This window comes from Girardinichthys multiradiatus, chromosome 23, assembly GCF_021462225.1.
Source record: "Girardinichthys multiradiatus isolate DD_20200921_A chromosome 23, DD_fGirMul_XY1, whole genome shotgun sequence".
NCBI lineage: Eukaryota > Metazoa > Chordata > Actinopteri > Cyprinodontiformes > Goodeidae > Girardinichthys > Girardinichthys multiradiatus.
Genome location: NC_061815.1, coordinates 43,334,974 through 43,351,284, shown reverse-complemented (window position 1 = coordinate 43,351,284; position 16,311 = coordinate 43,334,974). Strand labels below are relative to the sequence as shown.

General features: G+C 37.1%; 1 protein-coding gene across 3 annotated transcripts in view; it reads right to left on the bottom strand.

Moving 5' to 3' along the window:
• The window catches only part of cplx2 (complexin 2), an 88,928-nt gene that overhangs the window by 10,449 nt on the left and 62,168 nt on the right, over window positions 1–16,311 (bottom strand). For all 3 annotated transcript variants that reach the window (XM_047354215.1, XM_047354214.1, XM_047354216.1), the window contains exon 3: window positions 3,433–3,608. In XM_047354215.1, coding sequence (XP_047210171.1) covers window positions 3,433–3,608 — 176 coding nt within the window. The remainder of the gene's footprint in view (window positions 1–3,432; window positions 3,609–16,311) is intronic.

Genomic DNA, 16,311 nt, shown 5'->3' with positions numbered 1-16,311 from the left:
TGAAATGTATGCTGTGCATCTGCTTTCAACCCTACAACAAAACAATTTTTCAGTGTTTACCCAGAAACATACACAAATGAAAATATTTGCAAAATAGCTCAAGCTTAGTCAGATTGGATGGAAAAATACTACACATCAGTTTTCATGTCTTCCTACCAACTCTAAGACAGATTTAGGTCTGGACTTTGACTGGGCCACTCTTACATCTGATTATGCTTTGATTTAAACCATTCCATTGTAGCTCTGGATGATAATTTTAGTTTGTTATGCTCGAAGGTGAACCTCTGCCAGAATCAGACAGTATGTCCTGTCCCAGCTAAGGGAATGCATGCTGCTGGCACCACCTTGTTTCACCCTGGGGATGGTGCAGTTATGTTGATATGCATTGTTACTTTTCTGCCAAATCAAGTGTTTGCATAAAGTCAGAAAAGATTAACTTTAGTCTCATCTGACCCGACCTTATTCTTCTATATGTTTGCCATGTCCACTACATGGCTTGTAGACAACAAGACAGTGTTTTTACTTTCCTATAATGATGAAATTCTTTGTGTCAATGAAGGTCAATGAAGGTTATTTTAATGAAGTGGAAACTAATAGCTGTATTGTTAACAGGTTTTCCTACCTGAGATATGGATTCGTTGCAGCTGCTCCAGTGTTACCATGGGTAAAGTTCTCCTTCCCTGGCCAGACATTTTAGGCAGATTTCCATATTTTGGTAGATTTGGTTGAAGCTGTGCCATACCTTTTTCTTTTTCGGAAAAATGGTGGAACATCCAGCAGATGTTCATTGCTTAGGATATTTTACAACCTAACCCTCCTTTAAATTTTCAAAGACTTGATCCCTGACCTGTGTTCTGTTTTTCTTGGTTTCTAAAGTGAAGCCTTCACAGAACAACTGAATTTATACTGAGATCATATTACACACAGGAGGACTATTTATTATTTAAGTGACTGTTATAGGCAGTTGGTTGAAATAGATTTTATATAGGTGTATCATAAGCTTAAAATTAAATGCAGGCACTATTTTCAGATTATTATTTGTGACAAATTTTGAAAACATGCATCCTTTTTCTTCAATTTCACTGTACTTTGTATTCATCTGTCATATAAACATAAATAAAATACACTGATGTTTGTGGATGTAATGTGAAAAAAATGTTAAATGTAAAAGGACTATGAATACACTTTCTAAAAGACACTGTAGCTCATATGGTGAATAATTTTATTTAATATTTACATCCAAACAAATGTGTTTTATGATATATTTTAAGAGTAAGGCAGATAAATGATTTCTCTCACCCAGCTGTTGCATTTTTACATTTATTCCACCAAGGGTGGTGTCTTTCTAATGGACTGAAAGATCCAGCATAGCTCCCAGGAAACAATCTTGTAAGCCGCAACAACCTGAACGAATTGTATTTATTATTTTTGACTGGACATCAGGTCTACACAGCGTAACTGTGAGGGAACTGCCAAATGTACTGCAGACAGGTAAAATCAACTAATATTGTTACTTTGTCTCAGTGGGAGATGGAATGGCAAACATATTTTTCTTTTCTGCCAAGAAAAAGTAATCTACAGGTCCTTCTCAAAAAATTAGCATATTGTGATAAAGTTCATTATTTTCCATAATGTCATGATGAAAATTTAACATTCATATATTTTAGAATCATTGCACACTAACTGAAATATTTCAGGTCTTTGATTGTCTTAATACAGATGATTTTGGCATACAGCTCATGAAAACCTAAAATTCCTATCTCACAAAATTAGCATATCATTAAAAGGGTCTCTAAACGAGCTATGAACCTAATCATCTGAATCAACGAGTTAACTCTAAACACCTGCAAAAGATTCCTGAGGCCTTTAAAACTCCCAGCCTGGATCATCACTCAAAACCCCAATCATGGGTAAGACTGCCGACCTGACTGCTGTCCAGAAGGCCACTATTGACACCCTCAAGCAAGAGGGTAAGACACAGAAAGAAATTTCTGAACGAATAGGCTGTTCCCAGAGTGCTGTATCAAGGCACCTCAGTTGGAAGTCTGTGGGAAGGAAAAAGTGTGGCAGAAAACGCTGCACAACGAGAAGAGGTGACCGGACCCTGAGGAAGATTGTGGAGAAGGGCCGATTCCAGACCTTGGGGGACCTGCGGAACCAGTGGACTGAGTCTGGAGTAGAAACATCCAGAGCCACCGTGCACAGGCGTGTGCAGGAAATGAGCTACAGGTGCCGCATTCCCCAGACCTGGGCTACAGAGAAGCAGCACTGGACTGTTGCTCAGTGGTCCAAAGTACTTTTTTCGGATGAAAGCAAATTCTGCATGTCATTCGGAAATCAAGGTGTCAGAGTCTGGAGGAAGACTGGGGAGAAGGAAATGCCAAAATGCCAGAAGTCCAGTGTCAAGTACCCACAGTCAGTGATGGTCTGGGGTGCCGTGTCAGCTGCTGGTGTTGGTCCACTGTGTTTTATCAAGAGCAGGGTCAATGCAGCTAGCTATCAGGAGATTTTGGAGCACTTCATGCTTCCATCTGCTGAAAAGCTTTATGGAGATGAAGATTTCATTTTTCAGCACGACCTGGCACCTGCTCACAGTGCCAAAACCACTGGTAAATGGTTTACTGACCATGGTATCACTGTGCTCAATTGGCCTGCCAACTCTCCTGACCTGAACCCCATAGAGAATCTGTGGGATATTGTGAAGAGAACGTTGAGAGACTCAAGACCCAACACTCTGGATGAGCTAAAGGCCGCTATCGAAGCATCCTGGGCCTCCATAAGACCTCAGCAGTGCCACAGGCTGATTGCCTCCATGCCACGCCGCATTGAAGCAGTCATTTCTGCAAAAGGATTCCCGACCAAGTATTGAGTGCATAACTGTACATGATTATTTGAAGGTTGATGTTTTTTGTATTAAAAACACTTTTCTTTTGAAATATGCTAATTTTGTGAGATAGGAATTTTGGGTTTTCATGAGCTGTATGCCAAAATCATCCGTATTAAGACAATAAAAGACCTGAAATATTTCAGTTAGTGTGCAATGAATCTAAAATATATGACTGTTAAATTTTCATCATGATATTATAGAAAATAATGAACTTTATCACAATATGCTAATGTTTTGAGAAGGACCTGTATATCTATGTTTGCTGCCTCAAGTGCAGACTCAGGGTTACAAAAGTCTGTATCTGTTAATTTTGACCAGAACCTGAGCGAATAATTTGAATTAATTTAACATGGGGTTTAATGACAAACTGCATGGAAAGGACAAAGGCAGAAAGTGTTAGCAGATTTTTTTTTATAAAAGAAAGGGTGCTTCCAGGGCTTCTGTTTAATTACTTACTTATTTTGTTTTAGGTTGTGATTTCAAACTTATTATGTGGCCAAGAATATATGTAAAACAGACTTGCATTACTGGAAGTATTTTCTTACCTTGTCCCTGATGCCCTGTCGGAGGTTTTCTCTCTCTGCTTCCATTTTTGCATATTTTGCCTTCCTTTCCTCTTCTTGTTGCCTCAATGCTTCTTGCCTCTCCTCCTCTTTTTTCTGAGCATCAGGGTCTTTCTCCTCCTCTCCACCAAGCATTTTGCCCATGTCTTTAGTGGCCCCTGATGATTGAGGTAACAGAAAAGAGATGGTCATTTCAATAAAAGAAATAGAGATAAATTATTTAATGAATGACACTGAGATTCACAAATAAGTGCACAAAATTGCTTTTACCTCTTTCTGTTGCTATACAATTTATAAGAACATTAGCACATCCAAGAATTGGATAACTGAATAGAAATTGTTTTGTATTTCAAATTTCAAACTGGTCAGAGAGCAGCACTGTCTCCCCTTGACAGAACGAAAGACAAAAGGCAGCAATAGATGGAACAAGTGTCATGATCACGACCCGGAGATAAGACGTTGTAATTTATTATTAACAGTTTTCGTGATTGCATTGTTGTCCTTCATCATCTCAGAAATTCATCAAAACGGTAATTTACATTCTCATGCAAAGCATACACTTTGACCACGGATCAAGGTTTCAGAACAACAAAATTCAAGTGCTGTTCAAAGGACAATAAAAAAGAGCCACTGCAGCTCAGTTTGTTGCCAATCTATGAATATAATACATATAAAAGTACTTGTTAATTTTTTCACATTTTTAAATGATGTGTATTTTATTGGGATTTTATGTGACTGACCAACACAAAGTAGTGAATAACTGTAAAGTGGCAAGTAAAGGACACATGGTTTTTGGACTTTTACAAATAAAAATCTGAAAAATATGAAATGCTCTTTTGTAATCCGTTTGCATATTGCTCTCTTTACTCTGATACCTTTTAAGTAAAATGTGCAGAGTTTACGTTGTTCAATAATGTCAGAGCTCGTCTCACACCTTTCTATTTTATCCTAATACCATCGCCTTACTGGGCTGGTATTCACAGGACAACCCTTAACAGACCGAAATATTATTTGATAAAATATTAACATTAAATATTAAATAATATTTTCAGATTCATAGTCACAACAACACTAACACCAAACATATGGCTAGAGCTACAAATGAATGGTTTCGTTTAAAGCACAGTTGTGTTCAAATGGCCCAGTCAAGATCCAGACCTAAATCTAATTAAGAATCTGTGGCAACTTGAAAATTGGTGTTCACAGATGCTATTTCTGCAATCTTAGTGAGCTTTAGCTATTTTGCAAAGATGAATTGGAAAAAAAGTCCAGATGTTCAAAGTTGGTAAACGTAGATTCCAAAAAAGGTGGCACAACAATGTGTTGACTCACAGGTTCAATACAAGTACATGCCACACTTTTTAAATTAGTTTTTTTAATGTGTCATGTATGCTTTACTTTCACTTCGCTATGATGTGCCACTTTATGTTGATCCCTAAAATAAACTGAAGTTTGTTGTCGTAACATGATAAAATGTAAAAAGCTTCAAGGGGAATGAATACTTTTGCAAGGCAGTGTTTCAGCTGTCTCGTATTCCTTAGGATCTTTTAAATGAAATTATTTTTTATCACATAAATCCAAAACTTAAATTTAAATGTGAAGTTCTTTGTTGATGATGCAATCACATCATTAGAGAGAACTCAGATAAAAGAGATGCCAGAAAGCATGGCAATGAAGTCATTACTCAATGAGTTTAGGCTTATTAAAACATCTGCAGGCAGTTTTAAAGCTGTGTCATGCACTGATCTATCTTCACTACCACTGGTGTGTTTCTGACAAATATCTTCTATTTGCTACAGGCACCAGTATTGTTTTTTTTTTTTTTGCCTGAGCTCCCCTTGAAATTATTTTCATGCTCGATGACCATTATAACGAATGACTGAGGTTGCATGTCTTTTATGTAAAGATGAGGATAGTTAGGGTATGAAGTATAGTAGAACAATCATGCTCATTGAAACATTCATCTGTCTAATTCCCACACTCTTACACCTTTATTCTACTTGAATTTTGTAGAAATTAAGTGCCAAGAAATGTTCCTTCTTCTGTCTGTAATGGGAAAGATACATATCTTTTCTCCTACATTTAACAACAATGTCTTGGTAGAAGTGGACAGCAGGCAGTGGTTAAGTTCAGATAATCAGATTCATTTTTGCTAGCCAACAAAGCTTACAGGCAGTTTAAAAATGTTCCCACTTAAAATAACTCAAACTTCTAAAGTTTTACAACAATTTGAGCTAATGTGGAGCTCAACACCATCTCACTTTATATCAGGCACTACATGGAGGCAGCGAGCTGTCTAATCCCAAAATATTAAAATCAGTCATACCAGAAGCAACAATGAAATAAACTTTTAAATACAGAATGAGCCACAGTATAAAGAGGAAAAGGTATTGTTGTGAAAGTTTGGGGAAAGAGAGACATGAAGGCTCTCTTGAGAAAATCCAAACAACCAAACGGGGCAGATCGTCTAATTACACTGCGCTGCCTTTGAATTAAAGAAGCTATTACTGGTTTTAGTGGAAGCTGATTAGAACAGTGGTGTTTCCGTCACTTAATACAGCCTCTAAAAAACTAGCCCTAACCCTAATGTTTTTTTCAAAGATTAACCAAATACATTTTTGCTACCAGACTTAATTTTTAAAAGACAGTATGAGGATCACTCAGCTTATACAAGTCCCTTGGGCCTAGGATATTCCCAATGCTGCTTCAAACTTTAAATCCCCAAATTAGCTTTATAATATTTTTCAATGTTCTACACTAAAATAAATGATTCCTGTAAAAGGAGAGTTTCTGCATGTGAAATAAACAGATCTTAATTGAGTGGAATCAGCCACACACTTCAGGTGAATGTCGAACAAAATATAATAAATCTGTATCATGACCATATGATCTTGCTTTATTAGAACACCTTAAATATATCTTTCATTTAATCATTTCAAAAGTAACCCTGACAAAACCACTTAAAAACTGGTAAACTGCTGCCAGGATAAGTTGAGCAATAATCAAGTTCGCAAGTTCACAAAAACAAAAATGTTCCAGCAAAATTGAAGCATTGAGAAATTAAGTTTAAATGATCTGTTATTAAATTCTGTAGGTTTTTAATTGCTTTTATTTTAGATTATACACATTCTGGGGTCTCATTGGGTGAACAGGCAAAGTTTTAAACTGGAAATATCAAGTGAGAAGGCTACAAAGACTCATCTGAAGAGTCAGCCTGCATGCTGAGCTCATTGCCTTTACTTGAGACTCTGCCCATGTGCTCTTACTCTTGAGATATTGGCTATTCTTTCCAGCTCAATGACTGGAAACAAGGCAGTTCTATAAGAGTGGTCAGATGAATCCTGAACCCTTGTCTCTGCGCTCAATTCCAACCCACAGAAAAAAAGAGATTATAATGAGAACTGGGCCTTTCTAAGTACACTGGGCAAATTTGAAATCCATCCTACTCTCATATTGACCTCAGTCCAGCTCTCTTCTTGTCTTTATTAGGGCCTTTGTCTCCACCCCAGTCTCTGCATGTCTCAGATGTAGAGACTTGCAAGCTCTCTGGAGGAAGAACTCAAAGACAGAGACATCTGGCGTTGCATGGAAATTGATGAGACAGTTATAACCTTGAGGTTCCCTGCTGACATCTTGAGCTTGCCACATTGTACCAGGACAAGCTCCGGTCATTCATGAGTGGACTACTAATTAATTTTTCTTAAAAAACATTTCTTTAGTCGGTCTGATCCAGCATATCTTAGTCTGTTAATAATGTATTATTCGAAAACTTTAAACCAGTGAAAATGTGATTTTAAATGCAGGTGTACCGTGTTCAGTCCCACAGATATTGGCTTATATTAACAGCACATCCATACAGCAAATCATATGCACCATTCACAGAGAGATCATTCATTTCCTTTTAATATTATATTCATTCATTTATTTGTGTCAATCTTACAATAAGCAAAAGTTCCTAATTAATATTGATTACAAGGATCTGCAGGATCTACAAATGTTGTGAAGTAATTTTGTTCGACAATAAATTCTTACTGAAAAACAAAATTAGGTGCAGGCCCTTTGTATGGAAATTCTGAAATTTGCAAAAAGCCAACACATTTAAAATGTACAGCATAGGTCATATGTGTTGCCATTACAAGTGTAGCTGTGATGCTACAGGCAGTTGGTGAAGCAGTTAAATCAGTTAGTAAAGAACAAACTATGCCTTGTACAGACATTAGAAAACCCTACAAGCATCTAAAAGGGATCCCATTGTGGGTTTGCATGAGGCTGGGTGGTTTTATTGTACAGTGGCCTGGGATATGGAGCAAAATGATGGCCAATTTTTAGACCTGAATACTTCTGGTGGCACAAAACAGTTGATCACCATGTTGCGCACCAAAACATATTGGACCTTTCATAGAACAGCGCATAATTATGTACAGTGGGGAAAATAAATATGAAATACAACAATGTTTTTCTAAGTAAATGTATTTCTAATGAGGGTATTGAAATGAAATTTCCCATGCATGTCGGTATGACCCCAATATTCAAAATGTACAGAGTGGTCACAACAAATTAGTCTGTAAATGACGTTTTGTGCAATAAAGTGGAATGCCACAGGGAATAAGTATTTAACAATCTCACTAAAGGTGATCACTAAATAGAAATGCCTTTTTGGTAATGACAGCTTTGGAATGTGTCTGGATATATGCATTGTTCAGGTTTGGTTTTGATCCTTTCTTTTACACAGGTTATCTTCAAATCTTGAAGGTTCTGAGGGCCTGTTCTCTGCAGTCTGTTATTCATTTTGTTTCCCATTGAAGGTTAATTAGATTCAAGTCGGGTGATTGACTGGACCATTCTAGACACTTCTTTTTATTTCGCTAAAAAGCAATTAAAAGTTTCCTTCTTTCATCTTCAAAATCAAGAATGACCTGGTACATTTTTCTTTCATCCTTCATCCAATTAAATGAAGTCTACATATACTATATCCTATAAAAACAGACCAACACTATGGTGTTCTCACCACCAAAGTTAACTATTGGATTTGGGTGATGTAGAGTCTCTTGTCGCCTCCAAACATGGTGTGGGCAAATCAAAAGAGTTACATTCAGACCCCTCTAACAAAACTATATGCTTCCAGTAGTTCAAACATTAAACTATTTTTAAAATGCTTTGTTTTCATCGGTGGAGCCTTGGTTTGTGAGTGTTGATGTTGTTATTTATTGTTTTCATGGAAAACCCTACCTATTCATTGCAGTTTTTTAAAGATTTCTGAGAGTGGTCCTTTCATCAATCATTTGTAGTGAAATTATGTTCTTTCTAAATCTGGATTACGGCCTCAAATGTGCTCTATGAAACATTCAGGAGTTAAGACATACTTCTCAAATGCTTCCATTAGTATGCTTTGAAACAATGGGGTTGCAAAGGTCTTGTGAGACCTTTGTCTATTTATTGCTCATCATGAGATGCTTCTTGTGTGATACCTTAATAATGAGACAACTTTCAACAGGGTATCAATTAGGACTACAGTAGCCGATATTAATATTTATAATAATATTAATTAGCACTGACTAGGGGCAGGTTTGTTTTCTAAATACTGGCAGAATTCAGGTATTTTCTGTTTGCTGTCTTTTTGTACCTACCTTTCTTGATGTGCTTACTATTTATTCCTTCTGTCACTCTACTTAGTTACATACCTGTATAATAATCAATGAATCAGTTTCAATTTCTTTGCATTTATTGCATTACTTTAGTTGTTGCCAGCATCTGGTGTAAATGTAATGTTAATATCCCTATTAGAAAAATATTGATGTATTCATTATTTCTTTTACTTCATGTAAAAATGTGGAAAAGTTGCTTATGTATTGTTTAGTTAAAATCACACTAGCATTTCTCAGCGCATTTGATTATGTCAGTTTTCTGCTGCTGTCATTATCTTGTTATTCTCTAGTTAATCACACACTTTTTATGCAAACAAAAAGTTACATTATTAAAATGTTTCTGACCAATCAGACACAGCCAAAGCCATCCCCGCTTCTGGTTAACACCCAAAGGACTTAATTCTTAAACATTATGTTTCTCTGTGTGTTGTTGGAAGACAAAGGGGATCAAATGAAAAGGAATAAAACTTTGTCCCAGACAGCTTGAGAAGATTTACCAAATCTTGCATGAGCAGCAAACTTCACAAAGACTCTGCGGGAGATTTTTTTGTGTAACCTAGGGTATCGGAGATGGTTTTGAAATGAAATCGAGTCTTCTCTGCACCTGCATATTGAAATATGACAGGGCACATGAAGTTACAGTTATTCACGCCTGTATCTTTTCTGCCCTTTCAATATGCATGCAACAGATGCTAAATTTATAATACACACTGGGATATAGAATTGCATTACACTGTAGATATTATGCAGCATTTTCACTCCCTAATATAGACAAGGACATGAAGGCTAAATTAAACCATAGCCAATTTAAGGATAGCCTTTTTTATTAAAAAATAATCACAGTAATGCTTGCATTAAAGTTTTAATTGAACTCTTTGTTTTGCCCACAATTAGGTGAGTTGCAATTTATTAACATGTATCTTAGATGTATGCCTTCTATATGTTGCTCCTATTTAAAAATGTTCTTGTTGGTTATTGTTCCTTTTCATGTTTTCTGTCTTTACCATATGTTGCTGTTTTTTTTTTTTTCAGATTTGTCTCTCTCAAACCTCCACAAGACTGATCTTAATGCTCAAGGCTAATTAGCTCGTCTGATTGTGACAAACTTGCTGTGCAGAAGTCTGTGACAGTCGTCATTCCCAAAAGCCTTGGAGTCATCAGAAGCTGCCTGCTGTGGAGTCTGTGAATTGGGAAAGCTCCAGAGCAAGAGATGAGAGCCTCAGCTTCAGTAAGTAAAAAACACAGAAACAAGATTTAAAGCACTTAATTAGAGGACATAATGAGGAACAAACTCATGTATAGGCTTATTTGCTTTAAATGGCAGTAGATGGTTGCCTAAAAATAAATGGTCAGATATAATTGGATACAGGTAATATGAACACAGTCAAATACAGAAATATTTCATCTAATCTATCATGTTAAAGCTGGTAATTATTCCTAAATGTTGATTTTTTAGCTTAAAGAACAGCAAAAACCAAATATTTATCTCCAAGGCCACAAAACTTTATTCTCTTCATCCACCTTAGAAGTGATGTGCCAGAAATTCAGGTAACGTTGAATTGAGTTATCAGATAATCAGATGAAAATACATAAAATAATGAGTGTAAAAATAACAAATGACTTCCTGTTTTGCTTATGTTCATAACTGTGAACAAATTCAAATATTCTTGTTCTACATATTTTATTACAATCTATCATGTTTTTACCAAATGAAAGATGATGGATGGATCTCAATTCTCAACCAGAACTCACATACAACTGTTAATGGACTCAGCTGAAATAACAGCTGATATTGTCTTTCTTTGCAGCTGGTTAGATTGTTCAGTACTGCTTGTATAGAAAGAGGATTGTGATGCAAGCTCAATCAATCAGGATGTCATCCAAGAGTTTATTTTTTTGTAATGTAGTTGTAGATGTGAAACTCAAGTAATAAATAGATTTCAAGTGTTTATTTTTTGTTAATTTGGGGGAGGGGGGCAGCACTGACTCACTCAACTTTCCATAAGCTTGGATACAGCACAGCCTTTTTAGCAATTACCTTATTTGTGACTTACCTTTATTGAGGATGGTGTCAGTGGCTACCTGCTTAACAGGTTGGGTCAGCAGTCTTAACTAACCTTGTTTCAGCCATACCTCAACATTTCTGTATTGAAATTTAGTTTTCCAAGAAACAAAAGTTTGGGTTTGCATTAGCTATGAGCCAAAACAACAACAACAAAAAATACAAACTAAAGCTGTATTTTTAATAGATGAGTTTCAATTTCTGAATTGAGTTAATGAAAAACTAACCTTTTAGACCATATTCAAAAATATTAAGATGCATGTTGCCAATCTCATCTACATGGTGTTTGACGTCTTAAACAAGACTCAGATTTTTACTACACTTCACTTTTAGACCACATATAGCCCAGTCATTGCCTAGACATTTATAGACAGCTTAAATATGTTGATGGATTTGCAACACCAACACAAAATGCCCATTAGGTTGTCATGTGAAGCACTGAAAAAAGCTTCTGATTCACAATCATTTTGGATCACAATATAAAGTGTTTAAAAACAGGTTTGCATGTTTCAAAGCTAAATGCTTTCCAGAAATCTAAGTTCATTCTAAGGTAGTTCTTAAATAAATACCAAACACACCAGCAGGGATTACTGTATCAAACATGTTTCAATGTCAGAGCAGCAAACACACAGAGCAGTGTGTGCTAACTCACTTCAGCTTTGAAGCAGCTTTCTAGGTCAGCTTAGGCCTCGGGACTAATTTTGAAATTGGAAGAGGGTTAGCTGGAAGAAGTATGGAAACTAAAAGACCCCCCCCCCCCCCCCCCCCCAATAAATGTTTTTATGTAGTTCCCACTTAGAAGTTATGGATCAAGAAGTGGATTAAAGTGAGCATTTACATAAAGACCACATTTTAAGTTAGAGAGCATGTGAAAACATGAGAAGATAGCATTACATGTGTGTGAATGAGCCTCAGCAGAATGAGAACAAAATGTGCAGCTCCTGAATCCCTGCATGGCTCTGTGCATGGATGGCTTTGCTACTATCTTGTTCCTCTGCTATTACAGCATGATCAAGTGCATGTCCTCCAGGTGCACCTGGGCTCTGAGACCATTTCTGCTGTGTGTGACTATCTGTGTGTGTGAATATATGTGTGAGTTATAGTTGCATGCTTTGAGCTGAAACTGCACAAAGAGTCCTCTGTGGAGGAGTAAGCATCTGGGAACAGACAGAGAGGAAAGAAAGAGCAGGCTAAGTAAGAGAGTGGTGACAAGTTTTTTTTTTTTTTTTCCCAGAGTGAAAACTGTTTAAAAAAATACAACTGCAATGTGATAGAAAAAAATAAACATGAACAAAAATGTTTTCGATTAAAACTGTAAAATTGTAAATTAACAAAAAATAGGAAAAATCATTCCTGAGAAAGATAAGAAGGAATGTATGGATTTAAATTAGAAGATGAAACAACAAAGGAGAATAAAAAAAAGAACGATTTAGGCAGAGGAAAAGAAAGACACAAGATAAAAAGACAACCATTAAAGTAAAAGAGAGGTAACTAAAGACCAAGCTGAAAAACAAGTGATAGTAAGAGAGGGGAAACAGCAGGACCAGCTCAAGGACTCTGTGTTCCTGCTCTCCCATCTGTCACCAGTCCTCAGTAGGCACATGGCTGCAGAGCGGCAGGTCCCTATTTCAGCCCCCCAGGCCCACACTGACATGCAAGCCATCATCATTGACCTCCTGCCCCAAGCCATGCAGAAAGGTGGTCTCAAACGGAGAGACCACCAAGCGAACCATACAGGAAGTATTGCTCTACTAAGCGGGAGTACCCTCAGTCATCTCCTCTTCTTTTACTTTTTCTGGCATGAACGTTCTTTAAAACAGCTAACATATGCACAGAAAAGGTCCAAGGATTGCTATTTTATATAAACCTTTAGCAAGTTTACAATGCCCCATTGGCATATCTGGTACAGATGTTTAAAACATCCTTAAATAAACTCGTTTTTATTGCTGTAGCATAAGCTTGCACTGAAAATTTTGAGAAAATCCAGCTTTTAATTTGATGACATTTTTTAGTTGGGACAAAATGACAAAAATGGATAGAAATAACTATTTTTCACAAAATCATCAGTGCCCCACCTATTGGAAGCCATGCACAGCACTTTCTTCCTGGAACATTTCACATGGGTGCAGCATACAGAGGGATCTTTGATCATTCACCCTTGTACAACCTCTCTAGATTGTTTAGAATCATTGGTCTCCTCTTATGCTCTCTTCAGATCAGCTCGCAGCCCTACAGCATCATGGATCCTCTGCCGTACTTAAAAGTGAGCATTATGTGCTTGTCCACAGTTGCCTGGTGAAAGTCATTGCCACATGTGCACTTTTCAGTGTTTAGATCACCTCAGGTGCTGAGGTTTGCTCAAGTGTAGGTGTTGTTAAAGTGAAAAACAAAACCAAAACACAGAAACATTGACAACGTATTAAAGTTGGAAAAGAAGTCAGGGATGCATCGTGATCTCTTCAAAGATCAGTGGTTGTTTTTAACTCCTACACAAGGTTTCCTTTGTGGCACACCTTAAAAAGATCTTTTGTTAAAGCAGCACTGACTCACTCTTCACACTGAGCTGTTCATGCTCACCCTGACTGTTTACTGGTTGGGCTTTTTGGAACACAGCTGTCCTTGGAAAATCCAACAAAGGATTGGGTGAGAAAGAGAATAAATTCAAATATTTTTAGAGTAGAATATTGCCTCACTTTTCTGATGGACAGAGTTTGATCATGAAAGGATTATTTCATTATCATTGCTTACTCAGGTTAATCTCCTGTGTGCCCTTATGCAGGATTTTTTATATATTTAATAACCTATGGACAAGACATTACAACAAAGAAAACGTATTCAATATGCATACATCTGAACAGCGAAAATCTAGAGGGACAAAAATAAATGCTAAGATAATGTTCAGTGTTTCATTGAGAGTAAGCTCAATAAACGTATATTAAAAGGGAATATTAAAAAAGCAATTTACTTTGATCAGTTTTTGCACATTTTGAATAGTCTATTTCCTTTTTTCTGAAACAAATTTGTTGTAAATATGAATCTGAGAATATTATTTAATATTTAATATTAATATTTTATCAAATAATATTTCGGTCTGTTAAGGATTGTCCTGTGAATACCAGCCCCATTAAGGCGATGGTATTAGGACAAAATAGAAAGGTGTGAGACGAGCTCTGACATTATTGAACAGCATAAACTCTGCACATACAGGTCCTTCTCAAAATATTAGCATATTGTGATAAAGTTCATTATTTTCCATAATGTCATGATGAAAATTTAACATTCATATAATTTAGATTCATTGCACACTAACTGAAATATTTCAGGTCTTTTATTGTCTTAATACGGATGATTTTGGCATACAGCTCATGAAAACCCAAAATTCCTATCTCACAAAATTAGCATATCATTAAAAGGGTCTCTAAACGAGCTATGAACCTAATCATCTGAATCAACGAGTTAACTCTAAACACCTGCAAAAGATTCCTGAGGCCTTTAAAACTCCCAGCCTGGTTTATCACTCAAAACCCCAATCATGGGTAAGACTGCCGACCTGACTGCTGTCCAGAAGGCCACTATTGACACCCTCAAGCAAGAGGGTAAGACACAGAAAGAAATTTCTGAACGAATAGGCTGTTCCCAGAGTGCTGTATCAAGGCACCTCAGTGGGAAGTCTGTGGGAAGGAAAAAGTGTGGCAGAAAACGCTGCACAACGAGAAGAGGTGACCGGACCCTGAGGACGATTGTGGAGAAGGGCCGATTCCAGACCTTGGGGGACCTGCGGAAGCAGTGGACTGAGTCTGGAGTAGAAACATCCAGAGCCACCGTGCACAGGCGTGTGCAGGAAATAGGCTACAGGTGCCGCATTCCCCAGGTCAAGCCACTTTTGAACCAGAAACAGCGGCAGAAGCGCCTGACCTGGGCTACAGAGAAGCAGCACTGGACTGTTGCTCAGTGGTCTAAAGTACTTTTTTCAGATGAAAGCAAATTCTGCATGTCATTCGGAAATCAAGGTGCCAGAGTCTGGAGGAAGACTGGGGAGAAGGAAATGCCAAAATGCCAGAAGTTCAGTGTCAAGTACAGTCAGTGATGGTCTGGGGTGCCGTGTCAGCTGCTGGTGTTTGTCCACTGTGTTTTATCAAGGGCAGGGTCAATGCAGCTAGCTATCAGGAGATTTTGGAGCACTTCATGCTTCCATCTGCTGAAAAGCTCTATGGAGATGAAGATTTCATTTTTCAGCACGACCTGGCACCTGCTCACAGTGCCAAAACCACTGGTAAATGGTTAACTGACCATGGTATCACTGTGCTCAATTGGCCTGCTAACTCTCCTGACCTGAAACCCATAGAGAATCTGTGGGATATTGTGAAGAGAACGTTGAGAGACTCAAGACCCAACACTCTGGATGAGCTAAAAGCCGCTATCGAAGCATCCTGGGCCTCCATAAGACCTCAGCAGTGCCACAGGCTGATTGCCTCCATGCCACGCCGCATTGAAGCAGTCATTTCTGCAAAAGGATTCCCGACCAAGTATTGAGTGCATAACTGTACATGATTATTTGAAGGTTGACGTTTTTTGTATTAAAAACACTTCTTTTATTGGTCGGATGAAATATGCTAATTTTGTGAGATAGGAATTTTGGGTTTTCATGAGCTGTATGCCAAAATCATCCGTATTAAGACAATAAAAGACCTGAAATATTTCAGTTAGTGTGCAATGAATCTAAAATATATGAATGTTAAATTTTCATCATGACATTATGGAAAATAATGAACTTTATCACAATATGCTAATATTTTGAGAAGGACCTGTATATGGAATGAATTCACACAATTTCTTAAAATACAAGAATTTATTAACAAAAATAAGTAAACTCAAAGTCAAACATATTTCAATCAACAAACTCTTTACTAAGCTAAAACAATCCAACTAAACTACCAAGCAGAATGAAAGAATAATGAAGACTAATGGACTATGTACAATATCAACAAGTTGATTAAAGATGATTGGAAATCATGACCAAAAAGAGTGATGCAAAATTACCATGCAATGTTTATGTTTGAGAACCAAGGATTATCTTGAAGAATCTGGAAGTGAAGTTAAGTTAGTCTTGTAACCAACTTAGGCAATAATCAGCAAACGTTTAGACAACCACTC